We start from the raw sequence: 14,784 nt of genomic DNA, 5'->3' as shown, positions 1-14,784 counted from the left end.
CGCACAGTCAACTCAGGCTGCCTAAAACAAATGCCTCCTAGAGGGGAAAAAAAAGAAAGGGCACACGGCTCTAGTAGAAAAAAACTGAACACAGCAACTCAAAAAAAAAAAAACTTCCCCCAAGGCACACATGAATTTAAAGTAGTACAGTGAATATCTCCTAAACTTGCGGTGTTTAGGAAATATTCACACAGCATGTAATTCGTGACGTCATTGGCGCATGTGCTCTGAAGGAACGGCATACCCATGCTGTTCCTTCAGAGCTGTGTGTCATGCCTGTGCGATTGACTTAATCATGGGAATCCCATGATTAAGTCAATCTATGACGAAACATGTCGGGGGAGTGGCTGTGATGTGTGGCGTTTAACGCTGTAAGCCGCACCGTAGGAGAGGCTATTCAATTGCACGGAGGGCTATCAAGGAAGGGGTGAGATCAGAAGTTTAAGCACTAACACACCTCGGGTCCGCCGTGACCGCTAGTGTCAATTGTTCATCCATGGAGTTCTGAAGTTGCTGTGAGCTGCACTGTATTTCTGCTGTTTTAAATCTTTTAAAATGTGAGTGATTTTCCAAAGATTTTAGTGGTTTTAATAAAATTGCTGTGCTGGTTTACACTATTGGAGCACTTCATTATTTTTCATGTGGACCGATTCTATCATACACTGTGGGATATCGAATTGATCTGATTACCCTGGAGTGTGGTAAACAAGCGATTTTTGCCTTGCATGAGAGTGCTGGCAATAGGAATCGGTGAGTGTGTTTCTATTGGGAGTGGATTCACTATCACGGTGGTGAGGTGGAAGATACGCGGAGTTACTCACTTATCAAGATTTCAATTTTCAATCGATTTTTTTTTCACTATTTTTTGTCACACTAGTTTGGACTGATTTTTTTGTTCACACACTATATATGGACAATTTTTGGTACACCAATGGTAATATACACATTTAACACATGGTGGAAATAATTTGGATGTATATATTTGGTGTGTAATTTACTGTGGTTGTCACTGGGTTCACTTGTTTATGTTTGTAACAGAACATATTCTGCAACACATAGTAGATTTTTATTATATTATATTTTTGTGTCATTAATTATTTTGCACTGGGAGGAGTAGAGCGCCTCTTATTTTTTCTTATATGTCTGTAAGAGGGATCGTTTGAGTGTACGGATATGTGAGATCAAATATTGTTTATATAGTGTACTGGAGCTCCCTCCCCTGAAAATTACATTCACATGGCTGGAAACAATCATCGCATGACACATAAAAATAGGATTTTTAAAACAGCTTACCTGTAAAATCCTTTTCTTGGAGTACATCATAGGACATAGAGCCTCATGTATTTACTTAGTGGGTTATGGGCCTACCTTCAGGTGTTGACACTGGTATAACCAATACAGGAAGTTGACCTTCCTATATAACCCCTCCTCCTTCCAGGGAGTACCTCAGTTTTTGTAGCCAAGCAATATACTTTCACCCCATAAAACTGAGGGGCGGGAGCTCTGTGTCCTATGATGTACTCCAAGAAAAGGCTTTTACAGGTAAGCTGTTTTAAAAATCCTATTTTCTTTATCGTACATCATAGGACACAGAGCCTCAAGTATTTACTTAGTGGGATGTCCCATTGCAATGCTACTTGAGGGAAGGGAGACACAACCTGTAGAGCACCCCCAGACCTTGAGGACTTATACTGCTGCCTGCAGCACACTGTGCCCGAAGGCAATATCCTCACTCTCTCTTACATCCACCTGATAAAATTTTGTGAATGTATGTACTGCAGACCAAGTCGCGGCTTTGCAGATCTGAGCCATGGAGGCCCAATGACGCACTGCCCAAGAAGCACCTAACGCTCAGGTAGAGTGCGCCTTAACTTGAAAAGGAGGAATCTTTCCCTTTAAATCATAAGTTTGAATTATAACTTGCCAAATCCACTTAGTGACAGTGGATTTTGACGCTGCCTGTCCTTTCTAAGGACCCTCTGGCAGAATAAATAAGACGTCAGTCTTACGAATCTGAGCAGTTTTCTTTAAATAGATTTTCACTGCTCTCAGTACATCAAGACAATGTAGTGACTTTTTCCCAAAAACCATGTTCCAGGGAAGAAAACTATGGCAGGACAATATCTTCATTCAGATGAAAGCCTGAAACTACTTTTGGCAAAACGCCTGGAGGAGGGCGTAACACCACTCTGTCCTCATTAATAACCAAATATGGCTCTTTACAAGAAAGAGCAGCTATATCTGATACCCTCCTTGCTGAGGATATAGCAACCAAAAATACCAGTTTCCTTGTCAAAAGGACTAAGGAATATGCTGTATCGGTTCAAATGGCTGTTTTTGTAACACCGACAAAACTAAATTCAAGTCCCAAGGGCTTAAAGGTGATTTAACTGGCAAATTAATCCACATCACTCCTTGCATGAAACCCTGGACTAAAGAATGCATAGCAAGAGGTCTTTAAAATAAAATTGATAAGGCTGAGACTTGGCCCTTAATAGTACTCAGGGCCAATTTCATCTCTACGCCTAATTGTAGAAAGGCAAGAATTCTGCCTATGATATATCTCTCCGAGGGTGCCAACCCTTGGATTTACACCAGGAAACATAAGTTTTCCATACTCTAATATATAGCTCTAGAAGCTGGCTTACTAGCATTAATCAAAGTAGAGATAACTGACCTCGTTTCTTCAGAATGTGGGTCTCAATAGCCAGGCCATTAAATTTAGTGTTCGTAAAGTAGGATGGAACATCAGCCCCTGTGATGGCAGGTCTGGCCTTAGTGGGAGGGTCCATGGGTCCTCTGCTGCCATCTTTACGATCTCTGCGTACCATGACCTCTTGGGCCATGCTGGTCCTTGTATTGTCAGCTTTCTTTCCAGCTTGATTCTGCAAAGTCGTCGAGGTAGCAATTGAATTGGGGGAAATGCATAGATCAGTGGAAACTGATCCCACCGGGTCACCAACACATCTGTTCCGTATGTGAGTGGGTCCCTTGTCCTGGACACAAAGTTGACTAGCTTTGTGTTGAATCTGGATGCTAGAAGGTCTACGTCCAGAGTCCCCCATCCTTGGCAAATAGCCCGAAAAATTTCAGGATGAAGAAACCATTCCCCCGGGAATAACTGCTGGCGACTTAAGTAGTCCGCCTGCCAATTCTCTACTCCCGGAATGAAAACTGCCAATAGTTAAAAGAATAGGTGCTGCGCTAATCCAATAAGGTGAAAAAATGTAATGACTTATAAAGATGTAAATCAGATAAATGAGATATACGGGTAATACACTCGTATGCACAGTATCCTGTGACGAAATCCAATAGTGTATAAATAACTAGCCCGTATCAAATCAACCTTGTGTAAAAAACTGTAATGGCACAGTGTGTGCAGGGAACCAGCATAAATAGTCCTCATACACACATGGTGCCGTTGTGGCATGTGCAAAATCAAGCCTAAATAGCTAATGTGCCACTGTGCCACTGTGCAGTCCATAAAAATATATAAATAAGATATAAATCATAAATATGTGTGCAAAGAACATCAGTATTGTAGCAGAAAATCAGACAAAAAAATACCACATGCATATATGATACTAAAATAACATGTGCAACACAATAAATGGGCAAAAAAGTGCAAAACGAGCAAGATAAATATATTAGAAATAGTGCAAAAAACGCATCTGTGCAAATAAGTGTGTAGCATATATCCATAAACCACAAATGAGCAAAATAAAATGTGTCCCTGCACACACTGTGCCGTTACAGATTTTTACACAAGGTTGATTTGATACGGGCTAGTTATTTATACACTATTGGATTTCGTCACAGGAAACTGTGCATACGAGCGTATTACCCGTATATCTCATTTATCTGATTTACATCTTTATAAGTCATTACATTTTTTCACCTTATTGGATTAGCGCAGCACCTATTCTTTTAAGTTTTGCACTGCCCATGGGCCCCGTTTGATCCCATTTGGTGTTTGCAGCTGTCCACGTGTACCATTCTTTATCAAGGTAGCGCAGGAATAAACTCCTTTATTGCTGAAAACTGCCAATAGGCATGGAACATTTTCTGCCCAAGTTAGAATCTGGTTCATCTCTCTCTGAGCCGAGAGACTTTTGGTGCCCCCCTGGTGATTGATATATGCCACAACCACGGCATTGTCGGATTGGATCGTGATGGGAACATTTTTTTACCCTGGAGGTCCAGGTTCACAGAGCCAGATACACTGCCCGAATCTCTAAGATGTCGATGGGCAGGGCTCTTTCGGTTCCTGACCACTGTCCCTGGAAGTAGTCTTCTCTAATACTGCTCCCCAGCTTGATAGGCTGGTATCTGTTGTTACTACTTTCCAGATAATTAGTCTGAAGGACTTTCCCTTCAGCAGGTTCTGAGTTAGTAACCAACTGAGGCTTTGGGACACTCTTGGGGACAGCCGTATTGGCAAATCCAAAGCTTGAATCGTCTTGTTCCAAGCAGACAGGATACTGTTTTGAAACAGTCTCAAATGGAATTGGGCATAGGGAATTGCTTTGAATGAAGCTACCATCTTTCCTAACAACCTCATGCAAAGGCGAATTGAGGGATCTCTTTTTGACCTGACCATCCGCACCAGCTCTTGTATGGAGCTGATCTTTGCGGGAGCCAAGAACACCCTTTTCTGGGCTGCGTCTATGATCAGGCCCAGATACTCCAGCCTTCTTAGTGGCTTTAAGGAGGATTTCTTTAGGTTGAGAATCCAACCCAGACTTTCCAGGTAACTGCTTGTAATGGCTACACCTTGCTTCAAGCAAGCCACTGACTGATCTATTAACAATAGGTCGTCTAAGTAAGCCAAGACAGTTATGCCCTGTGCCCTTAACCTGGCTAGAGGTGGGGCTAGTACTTTTGTGAATACCCGGGGTGCTGTAGCAAGGCCAAAAGGCAAGGCTACAAAGTGCTTTTGTTCTACTTCGAACCGCAGGAACCTCTGGTGAGGAGGAAATATCTATCTCTGATGTCGAAGGATGCCAGAAGTTCTCCTCCTTGTAGGATGGAAACGACCATCTTGATTGACTCCATACGAAAGGAGCGGATCTTCAGGAACTGATTTAGATTTTGTAGATCCAGAATTGGTCCGATATCCCCATTTGGCTTTGGTACCGTAAATAGTTTTGAGTAAAACCCCAAACCTTGCTCTTGTTTGGGAATCTGTATGATCACCCCTTGAGCCAACAATCGGTCTAATGCTTGCACAACAGGGATTGCCTTCTCCCTGGATCCTTGGGAACGATCTCAAAACGAGGCGGTGGAAACTCTGTAAACGCTAGCTTGTAACCTAAAGACACTGTGGCAAGAGTCCATTTGTTGTGAATTTCCCTTTGCCAGACTTCTGAATACCTCAGAAGTCTTCCCCTCACCCTGGTGAGAGGAGATGCCTCTTCAAGACGAGGCTTTGATATTCTACTTTGCAGACTTGCGGCCCCAGGTCTTCCTTTGTGCCTGGGTTTGACCCTGAGGTCTTCCTCTAGAGTGTGACGGCGGAGGCCGTTGCCCCTACCTAGAGGTAGATACACCTGGTGCGGGAAAAAAAGTGTGTTTAAACGAAGGACGTTTCTCTTTCCTCTTGACTGGCAAAAGAGTACTCTTTCCGCTGGAAATTGTTTGGATGTATTTATCTAAACTATCGCCAAATAGTCGTTCTCCCTTAAAGGGGAAACCAATTAGAAGGTTCTTACAAGGCGTTTCAGCTGACTAACCCTTTAACCAAAGGATCCTCCGCATGTTTACTAGAACAAGCGCAAGGCGTGATGCCTGATGAATAGAATCTATCATTGCATCTATGGCAAAGCATAATGCTTTAGGTAGCTTGGCCAACTCCCGGGCCCGTTGTGCAGGAAGCTCTTTAAGAGCATCTGTGAACTGGTCCGTTAACCACTTCAGCCCCAGAAGAATTTAGCCCCTTCCTGACCAGAGCCCTTTTTACAATTTGGCACTGCGTCGCTTTAACTGCTAATTGCGCGGTCATGCAATGCTGTACCCAAACGAAATTTGCGTACTTTTGTTCCCACAAATAGAGCTTTCTTTTGATGGTATTTGATCACATCTGCCATTTTTATTTTCTGCGCTATAAACGGAAAAAGACCGAAAATTTTGAAAAAAAAACAATATTTTTGTTATAAAAAAAATCCAATAAACTCAATTTTAGTCATACATTTAGTCCAAAATGTATTCAGCCACATGTCTTTGATAAAAAAAATGTCAATAAGCATATATTTATTGGTTTGCGCAAAAGTTATAGCGTCTACAAACTAGGGTACATTTTCTGGAATTTACACAGCTTTTAGTTTATGACTGCCTATCTCATGTCTTGAGGTGCTAAAATGGCAGGGCAGTACAAAACCCCCCCAAATGATCCCATTTTGGAAAGTAGACACCCCAAGGAAATTGCTGAGAGGGGCTTTTTTTTTGGGGGGCATAGCCGCGTACGGGGCCCCGAAAACCAAGCACCGCCTTCAGGATTTCTAAGGGCGTAAATTTCACTCCTCACTACCTATCACAGTTTCCAAGGCCATAAAATGCCAAGATGGCACAAACCCCCCCCCAAATGACCCCATTTTGGAAAGCAGACACCCTAAGCTATTTGCTGAGAGGCATGGTGAGTATTTTGCAGCTCTCATTTGTTTTTGAAAATTAAGAAAGAAAAGAAAAACGTATTTTTTCATTTTTCAAAACTTTGTGACAAAAAGCGAGGTCTGCAAAATACTCACTATACCTCTAAGCAAATAGCTTGGGGTGTCTACTTTCCAAAATGGGGTCATATGGGGGGGGTGTGCCATCTGGGCATTCCATGGCCTCCGAAACTGTGATAGGCAGTGAGGAGTGAAATTAAAAATTTACACCCTTAGAAACCCTGAAGGCGGTGCTTGGTTTTTGGGGTCCCGTATGCAGCTAGGCTCCCAAAAAGTCCCACACATGTGGTATCCCCGTACTCAGGAGAAGCAACAGAATGTATTTTGGGGTGTAATTTCACAAATTCCCATGGCACGTTTGAGCAATATATCATTTAGTGACAACTTTGTGCAAAAAAAAAAAAAAAAAGGCTTTTTCCCGCAACTTGTGTCTCAATATAAAATATTCCATGGACTCAACATGCCTCCCAGAAAATAGCTTGGGGTGTCTACTTTCCAAAATGGGGTCATTTGGGGGGGGGGGGGTTGAACTGTCCTGGCATTTTATGCAGAACATTTAGAAGCTTATGTCACACATCACCTACTCTTCTAACCACTTGAAGACAAAGCCCTTTCTGACACTATTTGTTTACATGAAAAAATATTTTTTTTTTGCAAGAAAATTACTTTGAACCCCCAAACATTATATATTTTTTTAAAGCAAAGGCCCTACAGATTAAAATGGTGAGTGTGTCTTTTTTTCACACAGTATTTGCGCAGCAATTTTTCAAACGCATTTTTTGGGGAAAAACACACTTTTTTTAATTTTAATGCACTAAAACACACTATATTGCCCAAATGTTTGATGAAATAAATAAGATGATCTTAGGCCGAGTACATGGATACTAAACATGACATACTTTAAAACTGCGCACAAACGTGCAGTGGCAACAAAATAAATACATTTTTAAAAGCCTTTACAGGTTACCACTTTAGATTTACAGAGGAGGTCTATGGCTAAAATTACTGCCCTCGATCTGACCTTCGCGTTGATACCTCACATGCATGGTGCAATTGCTGTTTACATTTGACGCCAGACCAACGCTTGCGTTCGCCTTTGCGCGAGAGCAGGGGGGGGCCGGGGTGCTTTTTTTTTTTTCATTATTTTTTTTGCTTTTATCTTATTTTTAAACTGTGTTTTTTTTTATCTTTTTTATTGTTATGTCAGGGAATGTAAATATCCCCTATGATAGCAATAGGTAGTGACAGGTACTCTTTTTTGAAAAAAATGGGGTCTATTGGACCCTAGATCTTTCCTCTGCCCTCAAAGCATCTGACCACACCAAGATCGGTGTGATAAAATGCTTTCCCAATTTCCCAATGGCGCGGTTTACGGCGAAATCCAAGTCATGAAATGCTCGTAGCCTCCGGTTTCTTAGGCCATAGAGATGATTGGAGCCATTCTGCTCTCTGATCAGCTCTATGGTCAGCTGGCGGAACCACCGGCTGCATTCTCAGGTTCCCTGTTGGGACAGGAGAGCTAGAGAAAAACATGGAAGACAGTGGGAGGGGGGGACATTCCCTCCCACTGCTTGTAAAAGCAGTCTAGAGGCTAATTAGCCCCTAGGATTGCTTTTACATGAAAGCCAACCGCTGGCTGAAAAGAATGATACCAAGATGATACCTAAACCTGCAGGCATCATTCTGGTATAACCACTCAAAGCCCAGCAACATACCAGTACGTTGCTGGCCCTTGTTGGGCATATATTGTAATTTTTTTTTTCATGCAGCCTGTGGGCTGAACGAAATAAAGAGATTGATTGGTGGGTATGCCCACCATTAGAATACCTGCATTCATCCACCCACTTCTAATGATGGGCATACATGCACCATTTATATATGCCGAAGCATGGGGGCATCCTCCCCAAAAGTTAGGAGCAAATCGCTCCTCCGCCCCTGTTGCCCCATGCTTCGGCATATATCACCTCCGCTGGAGTCATGGCTTTATATATCGTGGGAGCAAACGCTGTTGCTGTCAAGATAAATAAATCCGCGCTGCAGCTGAATGGCGCACCTGAAAACAAAAAAATGGTTAACAATAAAACACAGTAAACCGTAAAGTATAAAAAATTGCATGCCTGAAAAGCAAACATGATAAAACATAACAATAAAACATTGCAGAATAGAATACAGTAAAAAAGAGCAGAACAATAGAGAGAATAGAGAGAGAGAGAACAATAAAAAGACAACTATTTTTGTTTTTTTTATTCTATATATTTTTTTGTGGTTTTTTTTTTTTTTTTTTTTTACACTTTTTTTTGTAACTGTTCCAGGTTCGTTCTCTCAAAATCCGATGGCATCTTGGGAGACCCTGTGAAAGTGTGTCTATTCTGTGCAATGCTGTACTCTAATACTCAACTAGTGTATGGTAGCGTTCAAAACATTCACCAATGCAAAGACCAGGATTGTCAGGACAGGAGGGACAATAATAGCGGGTGTCACGCCTATATCTGCGCTCGCTGCAGACACGACATCTTTTTTGGGGGGGTTCGTTGGGTAGGGGTACTCGGGAGGACATAAAGAAAATGCCTCATGCAGCCGACTGCATTTGGTTGGGGATGTGAATGGGGGAAGTCCGGGTGCTGCAGAAGTGGTGGGTTCCCAATTAGAATTGGCGAATGCAGCAGGAAGGGCATTATGGGCACGACGGGCCTGTGTTTGTCTTCTTCTTGGTGGCAGCGGGACACTTGTGCTTGCCACTTCACCAGCTTGAACTGCACTTATGGGACTCGCCACGTCACCAAGTGTTACTGCAGTGCTGGTTTGACTAAGACCGGGGTGTACTAGGCCGCTGGTGCTTGCCAGTTCACCAAAACGCTACCAAAAAAACTGTTAGCGATCGCAGGGATCAGGCCTGACTCTGTGAACGCTGCAGTTATGCGTTTAGTGTATTGTAAGTGACAGTGATCGATACTGCACTTGGGTGGGCTGGGCTGGGCGGAGGGGCAAAACGCAGGTGCTAGCAGGTATCTGGGCTGATCTCGCTAACACTGCGTTTTTGGGAACCCTAAACTGCTGGGGACACTAGTATAGATCTGATCGGATCAGATATAAATCTGTTCAGATACTATACCACTAAGGGAGGTGTATGGTGTGTGCTGTAAGGTATATCTGTGGGTGTTAGCGCTACTGGCACTAACCTGACGCTGCCTGGGGCGACGCAGACCCTATCTGACCCTAAAACCTAACTTATATCACCACAGGGCGATCAGGGGGCTAAACCTTTATTTGGTAATAAACGGCGGGTGCCCTGACACTATAAAAAATAAACTAACTAGCGTCACCCGTAACACTTATATGGTGATCACTGGTGAAAGGGTTAACTAGGGGGCAATCAAGGGGTTAAAACCTTTATTAGGTAATATATGGGGGTCCCTGACGCTATAAAACGCTGACGGCGAACCTAAATATTTACCTCCCTAACTAGCGTCACCAGTGACACTAATACAGCGATCAGAAAATTGATTGCTTAGTGACACTGGTGACGGGGGGGTGATCAAGGGGTTAAAACTTTATTGGCGGGGTTAGGGGGGTACCCTAGACCTAAAGGGGGCCTAACATTAACTGCCCTACCACACTAACTGTCACAAACTGACATCAATGCAGTAATCATAAAAAAAAAACTGCTTGGTGTCAGTGTGACCGGGGGGGGGGTGGGGGGGTGATGGGGGGTGTAAAGTATGCCTGGCGTGTTCTTTGTGTGTAGTGTTTGTGCACTCACATCGATGTCTTCTCTCCTCGGCCCCGGAACGGAAAATACCGAGCCGAGGAGAGAGGACATCACTTCCTCCGCTTCTGTTTACTATACAGAAGCCGAGGAAGCATTTCATTCACCAGGAGCAATCGCGAGGGGGGGGGCATGAATGAGTGGCCTCCCCCTCACCTCTGATCGCCCCTGACGAGAATCCGAACGCCGCAGGCACCGGGGGGTCCAATCGGACCCCCCCCCCCGCTCGCGGGCAGGCAAGGACGTACAGGTAAGTCCTTATGCCTGCCTGTGCCATTCTGCCGACGTAATTCGTCGTGCGGCGGTCCGCAACTGGTTAAGAACAGTTCTAGCAAAATAATGTCACCATAATAATGCTAAGTAACAATCAGTGTTTTCCTGTACTGGAAATGCCTGTAATACACCTTACATGCCCAGCGCTCTAATGCCTCTCAGTGTTTCAGACTGCTCTTTCAGTTAGGAGATCTCTGCAACTGAGTGTCTGTGATATTGCCTCAGGTGAAAGCTGACTGGCGTCTTCAGCGCCTCTCCCTCCTCTGCGCTGTGTGCTGTATGTGGACCTTAAATCCGTACATGGCGCCACGTGACCTGCGAACACACCCCTCAGCGTCCTTCGGCAATACCCGCCCCTCTTCTTGAATATGCCTATTTCGCGTGCGTGCGAACGGCATGCGGGTCTGTCATTGCAGACCTGAAGGGAGAAGGAAACGCCGCTTCCATTGCCGCCGGCCTCTGGGGACCAGTATGCACAGGTCTGTGACGCTGTCCTGGAAAGGATGTACTCTTGTAAGAGAGGAGGGGAAGGGAGAGGAGGGGAAGGGAGAGGAGGGGAAGGGAGAGGAGGGGAAGGGAGAGGAGGGGAAGGGAGAGGAGGGGAAGGGAGAGGAGGGGAAGGGAGAGGAGGGGAAGGGAGAGGAGGGGAAGGGAGAGGAGGGGAAGGGAGAGGAGGGGAAGGGAGAGGAGGGGGAGAGAGAGAGGAGGGGGAGAGAGAGGGGAGGGGGAGAGAGAGGGGAGGGGGAGAGAGAGGGGAGGGGGAGAGAGAGGGGAGGGGGAGAGAGAGGGGAGGGGGAGAGAGAGGGGAGGGGGAGAGAGAGGAGGGGGAGAGAGAGGAGGGGGAGAGAGAGGAGGGGGGAGAGAGAGGAGGGGGGAGAGAGAGGAGGGGGGAGAGAGAGGAGGGGGGAGAGAGAGGAGGGGGAGAGAGGGGAGGGGGAGAGAGGAGGGGGAGAGAGAGGGCGGGGTTCTGTCAGCAGTTTCCGGACAGAGGAAATTCCCATGCTGCTAGGTGGAAGTGCTGCTAAGCACTTGCAGACAAGGGGGCCGTGGTTTAAAAATCCCCCCTTTTTTTAAACCCTTCTCAGCTGCCAAGCAGCTACACCAGCCACAGAAATATCAAAACATATCTGCTTTTTTTTGCCACTGCTGCATGCTCCTAAAACCCCTTAAAAGGGATAAAAAAATTAAGAACCCCTTCCGCTGGGACCACAGAAGCTATGTAGCCTAGAGAAAGTACTGCTGAGCGGTGTAAATGACCCCCTATAGAGGACATTCTAACAGGCATACAAGGAATATTGAAGGAAAAAGCCTCAGCCATTTCCCTTACCTTGTCCACGCTGCAGGATACTGTTGTAAACAAGCAGATCCAAACTTCACCCATCACAGCGGGCTGCGTAGTAACCGTCAAAGACTGGTCCCTTTAATAGGGGTTCCACTCCTTTGGACCTGCACAGCACCCCTCAGGAACAGCTTTAGGTAATTTAACAAGACCGAAAGAGTCCTGGTTTCTAGGGTCCAGCTCTCAAAGAAAAGCTTACAGGCAAAACCTCGTTCTTGTCTACAAGGCCCGGGTACCATCCTATGGCCTCAGGGGCGACGATGGATCCGGCTGTGGAGGTACTTTAAATCCGTCATGGATCCATCCAGGAGCTCCTCAGAGCACATCTTCACTCGTGACCAACACCTTAGACACCGGCGAAAAAACTGAGGTACTCCTGGAGGGGAGGAGGGGTTATATAGGGGAGTCAACTTCCTGTATCGGTTATACCAGTGTCAACACCTGAAGGTAGGCCCATAACCCACTAAGTAAGTACTTGAGGCTCTGTGTCCTATGATGTACGATAAACATGCTTTATAGCATTTTTTGGGAACTGAGCATTTTGTGTGCAATTCTGCCACCATCAGTACTAATATTACAGAATATCTATTATCTTCTGCTATAATAACTGCATTTATTTTATATTGCATAGGTACAATATTAAAACGTTAATATATTAATTCCTGAATAATTCTTACATACCTCAGTATCAAAATCCATGAGCAAGACAATTTTGTCCTTGATACAGTTGAAGAGGTTATGTTTATTTATAAGTTCAAAGACCTCTTTGTGCCGAAGTGTTAAATAAATTTCAAGAGCTTTACTGTAACACTGATCATACACATGTCTGTAAATAAAAGACATTAAAAGCTCATGAGCATAAGAATAAAAACAATGCCATCTCAGAAAAAAAGAAATTAGTTTACTTTAGAGTTACTGAGCTTACGCTCTCTGGTAAGAAACAATGGCACCATTTTGGAACATTGGCTTTGTATCTTTCAACTGAAAGGAACCATTTTAAGCTGGTTTACAGTAAATATGGCTGTCCCCTGAAGGCCCCAGATCAGCTGTTCTAAACACAGCAAAATAAGAACAAGCAGACCTAGAGCACCTTAATGGGCTATACACACATACGCATGCTCCCAATCCGCCAGCATTTCATCACATGACCTTGACCAAAGGAGATTACAGAGGTGACATTCAGGCACAGCTAAACAGTTAGTGGCTCTGCCTGAACTATAATCCTTGCCTTCGGAAGAGGACACATCAGTGGACACTTGGTCATGTACAAATTTGCGAAAAACTTGTCTCAACCTTTTCTACACACTACTAAGGAGGCTGCTGTTCTATAAAGTGTTATATAAAGTACTAGGTCGATCTAAAGAAAAAAGTGTCAACATTACATTATAAGCTATTATTCATTTATTACTATCCCTTCTTTCTCACAGATAGGCATCATTTTCCATGTCCCAGGAAATAAAAATCTTTGAAAACCTTTTTGTAGTGAAGTATTTGGTTTAATCACATTATTTCATCCTACAATCATTGCATTCATCTGAACAAAGGAACATAGTTCTTAAATTAAAGATTAAAGAGGAACTGCAGTCTGCTCACATAATTTGTAATAAAAACATCTTTGCCATTCTGAAGCTTCCCTCCAACCACTTTGCATATTATTTCATATATACCATGATTCTGTACTTGCCAAATATGCTGCAGAAATCTCCCTACGCTAAGTCTGGCTGCGTCCATTTTAACTGTGGGCAGCTGAAACTGCTGCCTGTTCACTTCCTGGATTTAGACAGAGGCATGCCTCCAGCTCTGCAGCTCTCTTTGGCCCTCTTATGACTCATCCCCCCTCCTTTCCTGGCAAACTCATGAGAGTGAGACAGAGAGCTGTGCATGATGTCATGAGCCTAGGCTAGTGAAAAAAGAAAAAAAAAAGTTTTACTATCCAAAGTTAAAACAACAAAGGCAGAAGATTTAATAGATGGAAAGTTAAAAAAAATTACTGAAAGGTCCGCTTTAAATGCAGCCAAAATCAAAAGTAGAGAAATCAGAGACATTGGTTTGCCAGAGTGATTGATATTCAGGAGATGGAGGACCTTACAGCAGTTCTCAAAGACAAGATCTCTGATCAAAACAAAAAAATGGTAATATTGGAATGACTTTAAAGCGGTTGTATCCTCCGCTTGGTAATTTTTAGCTACAGGTAAGCCTATAATAAGGCTTACCTGTAGGTAAAATTAATATCTCCTAAACCTGCATGGTTTAGGAGATATTCGCCCTGTATGCAGCCGATGTCAGCGGAACATGAAGGTCCGGGTGGATCGTGCTGGAAATTCAGAGCTCCTTGATGGAACGGAGAACTCCCGGAAATCTCCCGCGCATGCGTCATCGCGGCTCCGGCCACTGACATCGCCAGGGCCACGAACCCGGAAACGCAGAGGGAACACGTCAGTTCCCTCAGCGGTGACTGGGAGGTGGTGCAGGTGCTTTGTTTTAAGGTATTTCATAATGAGCTAGTATGTGGTGCATACTAGCTCATTATGCCTTTGCCTTACAGGTTTTTTATTTCTTTTGTCAGGGCAAACAACCGCTTTAAAATGTATCTCTAGATGCCCAAAATTACTTGGCTAAAATTGGCTAGAGATGTTGAGTCGATTTCCTGGCTTCTGGCATTGTTACAAATTAGGATTGGGCTAGGGTGACAGCCTGGGAAATGTTCTAGACATTGTTGATTTTTATTTATGTATTATTTT

At 44.1% G+C, this 14,784-nt stretch overlaps 1 protein-coding gene across 1 annotated transcript in view; it reads right to left on the bottom strand.

The window, feature by feature from the left end:
- VPS41 (VPS41 subunit of HOPS complex) overlaps positions 1–14,784 on the bottom strand; it is a gene marked incomplete in the record, with an annotated part of 438,130 nt that overhangs the window by 112,758 nt on the left and 310,588 nt on the right. Inside the window, 1 exon segment of the mRNA XM_073630486.1 lies at positions 12,725–12,869. Within this exon segment, the coding sequence (XP_073486587.1) occupies positions 12,725–12,869 (145 nt within the window).

This window comes from Aquarana catesbeiana, linkage group LG05 (assembly GCF_042186555.1).
Source record: "Aquarana catesbeiana isolate 2022-GZ linkage group LG05, ASM4218655v1, whole genome shotgun sequence".
NCBI lineage: Eukaryota > Metazoa > Chordata > Amphibia > Anura > Ranidae > Aquarana > Aquarana catesbeiana.
The sequence above is the reverse complement of the archived record's forward strand: the minus strand, read 5'-3'. Positions and strand labels throughout refer to the sequence as shown.